General features: G+C 41.5%; 1 protein-coding gene across 1 annotated transcript in view; it reads right to left on the reverse strand.

The window, feature by feature from the left end:
- Window positions 1–220: 220 nt before the first annotated feature.
- LOC108576763 (hormone receptor 4-like) overlaps window positions 221–4,329 on the reverse strand; it is an 18,137-nt gene continuing 14,028 nt past the window's right edge. Inside the window, exons 6-11 of the mRNA XM_017939821.1 lie at window positions 2,547–2,681; window positions 2,191–2,454; window positions 1,566–1,758; window positions 1,425–1,430; window positions 641–768; window positions 221–301 (exon numbers count right to left, since the gene is read on the reverse strand). Of these exons, the coding sequence (XP_017795310.1) occupies window positions 221–301; window positions 641–768; window positions 1,425–1,430; window positions 1,566–1,758; window positions 2,191–2,454; window positions 2,547–2,681 (807 nt within the window). The remainder of the gene's footprint in view (window positions 302–640; window positions 769–1,424; window positions 1,431–1,565; window positions 1,759–2,190; window positions 2,455–2,546; window positions 2,682–4,329) is intronic.

Here is a 4,329-nt window from a genome sequence, read left to right on the forward strand (position 1 = left end):
ATACGCAAACAAAGCCTTTCCCTTTTCCACATGAGTTTTTGTCCGTTCTCTTTGTTTGCTTTTGCTCATTTGTTCGATTCTATTTATATGTATCTGTATATGTATGTATATATAAATTTGCATAAATTTATACATACATACATATACGTATACATTTTATATATGTATAGTATGTATATAGGTATTCAGCTTCGTTTATCGTCAGTTTGTTTTTTATTTACTATCTTTGAATTGTTGAGTTCAATAGGAAAGGAACGTAGAACATTTTACTCTCGAGTAGAAGAGCTGCCGCCGATTGTACCTGGAATTCAGGAAGAAAACAGGATCGACTTAGATCGAACGGTTCTTACTCGCCCTCTCGCGAAAGCGTTCTTGAGTACGGTCATATTTACGGGCGATACTTTACTGCTTGAATCTTTGCTCTATTGTTATTTATTATCATTGTCATATCGATATGAAACTGTGCACAGTTTCATATTTCCGTCTTTTTTTTTTTTTCTCTCTACTTTATCTTTCACTTGTACTCTACAATCTTTTTTTTTTTTTTTCACGCTTTGAGCTCGGTTGACGAAAAATCTGAACGGTTCACGCGGTAATGACGAATATAATCGGCGGAAATTGTCTGTATTGTCGAACTTACTTCAGGCAATCTGACGAGAAGATCGTGAAATCGATTCGGCTGCTGAGGCGCGCTGTGCTCGACAAAACTTCGCAGACAACTCATGTACCGTTCTTGTAGATGTTCTAATTCCATTGTACCTCCACGTGCTAAGAGAAGACAGATGCAAGGGAAAGAATAGGTGAATACAAGGGGTTGTTGCCAGTTTACATACGTCTTCGTATGCGTTTCCAGTTGCACACCTTCTCTAACACTTATCGATTAATTACTTGCTTATTTTTTCGTTTTTTTTTTTTTTTTTTTTAGTTTAAGTAGCACTTGCACACAATAGCAAATATCGTTTAACAACTACGTAAAATTGATGCTCGTAATTATTCGATCGTTACCGAAGCATATGCTGTTGGTTGTAGAAATGAATTCACGTAATTGATTCAATTTGTTGAACTTTCTCAAGCTGTCAGAAAAATTTAATTAAAACTTTGATCGTACCCGAAATTTGGTATGAATTCATTTCCGCGCCTAATATCACTTTATGTTAACAATTCTATCTTGAATGAAATCAATTTCTCTACGGATATGTGAAAAACGGAATTTATCCAAAGCTCGCTTGAAAATGATAGATTTTTTTATCACGGTTGCTTCTTAAATCATATTTTGCATCAAAAAGTTATTTTCGTATATTTCATATATTTTACTCGAACTATCCTTGGCAAGTAAAAATAATAAAAAAATAATTATTCGAATAATTATGAGCCGTAGATATTATGTTAGCATTTCTATACGGCGGTTTAACGCGCAAACTTACATTTTGCTTCGCCAATTGCAGCATTAGCAAAAAGGATGCATTTCTTTATATCTTTAAGTATCTCGATGAAGTACAGAAAGCATAGACACGTTACAGTGTTTGTGCATCATTTGCAGAAATTGGTTTGGTGCAAATACTTACCTTGCGAGAGCATGGTGATTACTTTGAGACAGACGTATTCCTCCATCCGTAACCTCACCCTCCTGAACATTAATGTGACGTACGTAATTTTTTCCACCATGAGCCCTACGTCTTGCTGTAATTGGTCCATGGTTATCGGCCGGCCCATCATGTTGGTTAGGCACGTTTGCAACGTATACATGTTGTTCGAAACCTGTGCACCAATTCCTTCGTTTAATTCGTTTCACGTGATAACAAAGACAAATCGATTCTGAAAACTTTTCGTTCCGTACGTTCCAAAGTAGAAAGTACAGTACACACGTTTCTTGGAATCATTTCTCTTATCAATTATCTTTTCACGTCTGAACGTGGAAAAATTTCACGTATAGATCCTTGGAAAGAACGTCGTCTAATTGAGATCCATCTGAAAATCTCGTTTATCTTGTACAGAAAGTGTATACTGTTTTACCATCTGGGTAATAAGAAAAAGACGAGATAATCGAATTGGCAAGGTGCAGATAATATCGGTTCACCTCGAGCAATAAATCTGTCGATCTTTATTCGTCTGTTAAAGTGAAAGTTGGCTATCTCTCTGGGATCTCTGTTAAATTCGAGCATTAACGCGATTCGAAAGAAAGGTAATTACTTCTTGCATAAAATCCGCTCCCATCACGTCGCTACCGACGTTGGAGAACTTGTGCTGGCCGTGTATCGCTTGATAGGCGGAGGTAGTCAGCACCAGGATCTCGTGCCACTTGTGGGTAAGCAACGTCGTGTGAACTTCGACCGGTAGCTCAAGGTAAAAGGGTAACCTTTTGGTCCACTGCACCAACTTGTACACTATACTGTCTCCTATCTGACACAGCTTATCGCTTAAGTTTGATTTATGGTCCAGCAGCTCGTCCAAGTTCTGCAATGTGAAGTGGAAATGGTGTATTGGTAGGAGGAGCATGGTTTAGTGAGTAGTAAATAATTGGGGAATGTTAGGACGAAGAAACGTACCCTCAATGTCGCGATATCTTGGAACTCGTCGCAGTCTATGAGGGACTGGATCATGGAGACGGTTGCATCGAAAGGGAAAGCTCGATCCCTCGAACTGCTCACCGTGTTGTCTAGCCTCTGCCTTAAGTGTACCACCTTGAACATACGAAGTTTTCCTACTGAGCAAGTTTTACACCTTTTTTTCGCAAGTGTTGCACTTTATTGATCGATGAAGGAAAGGGAAAGCAGTTTATGCGAAAATTGGGTAATGTTTGATAGGAAGTTTTGCATAGTTGTTTTTGTAGAAATTTGAAGCTTGTCTTATCTTGTATTAGGTCGTCCCGTAAATTCCTGTCGAATTTTGTAATTTAGACCAGTATTTTCGACGAACCTTTAAATCTGTTATAGAAAACGCAAGCGCCTTCTCGTTCCACAATCTTTTCCTATTTTTCTTTAAAGGATTTTCATTGAAATATTTTTCGCTTTCGGCGAGAACTTATGGGACGACCTAACGTAACCAGCATTTAACCTGTTAGACAAAGAAATATGTCCTCGATTGTTAAACGAACGTTAAACGCGAGGTGAATACTGGAAAATGAAAAAAAAGAAGAAAAAGCATCGTCACATTTCCAAAGCTCATCAGCCAAATATTGGCGAACATTGGAAGACGAAGCTGTTGAACCTTTTCACGCACTGAGAAAATGGCGCGGTTACGTGATCTAACGTCGTTGAGCCTGGATGACTTGGATCCAGTCGATAGAAGAATCACGGGGTCACGCTTCCTACGTAAATTCGATTCAGCCTTTCACCGACCTTTCGGACTTCCTCGAGGTCTGCATTCGCGGGATATTCGGGAGCAGGGAGAGCGGCCTCGAGTCCGTGACGCGGTACCTTCGGGGAAAGCTACGATCCTCGTCTCACCTCCTTAACATACCCTTAAGTTTCGGTGTGCACACGGACGAAACGGTGTACAGAACCGTGGGACACGCGTTCTCGCCGCTGAAGGTGATCCCAGTTGGAGGTGGAGGGACACAAAGGTGTTGGAGGAGGAAGAGAAGGAGGTAGGGTGAGGTCAGTGTCCCTTGTGCAGACTTTCACGAGTTACGAAACCACCGGAGAACTGCCCGTCCTTGGCACCGGCTGTCGCTGATTTTCTATTGTCCCTACCACGGGATTCGTCGTCATCGTCGTCATGTTTCACTCGGATGCCTCGATGCGACGTCGATAACGACTGACGCCTTCTTCGACGCTTGGACGATCCTTATCGAGCGTCACGGAGTCTGTTTTCCCATCTGTTTCACATCTATACCGTGCACACCGCTACCGTGCTATGTGACATGATTGTCCTTCGTTCGTGAGCGGATTTTACGGAATTACGGATCTGGTTAAGACCTCTTCTGCGAATCCTATATTACGCGTTGCACATTCGAAGGTGTGGCAAATTGGTAGGAAAATTTTTGAGGAATTCCAACGTGCGAGCGACGGGCGGATTTTAGAAGTCGAAGGAAAGGAAGTAATCGTTCGTGGAAGGTTGTAGAAAGAATCGTACGGTTCTCGCACGGTTTCGTTTCCTGTTTCGGAAGGATCTCTTGTCTCTCACCGCGAGGAAAAAATTGGAGGATAATTTTTCGAAATTGGCGAACGATTCGCCCGGAGATGGAAAGTGACCTCTTTAGTGGTGCTCGATCCACCGGGGCAGTATTTATCCGGTCTTGGAGTCATCGATTTCACTTTTGGCAATGGCCTCTACCCGGGCCGACTGTGTTCCCGGTAATTCTTGTCGTTGTTTGCATACCTCACGTGC

The sequence above is a fragment of the Habropoda laboriosa genome, unplaced genomic scaffold (genome assembly GCF_001263275.1).
Source record: "Habropoda laboriosa isolate 0110345459 unplaced genomic scaffold, ASM126327v1 scaffold447, whole genome shotgun sequence".
NCBI classification, from domain to species: Eukaryota; Metazoa; Arthropoda; class Insecta; order Hymenoptera; family Apidae; genus Habropoda; species Habropoda laboriosa.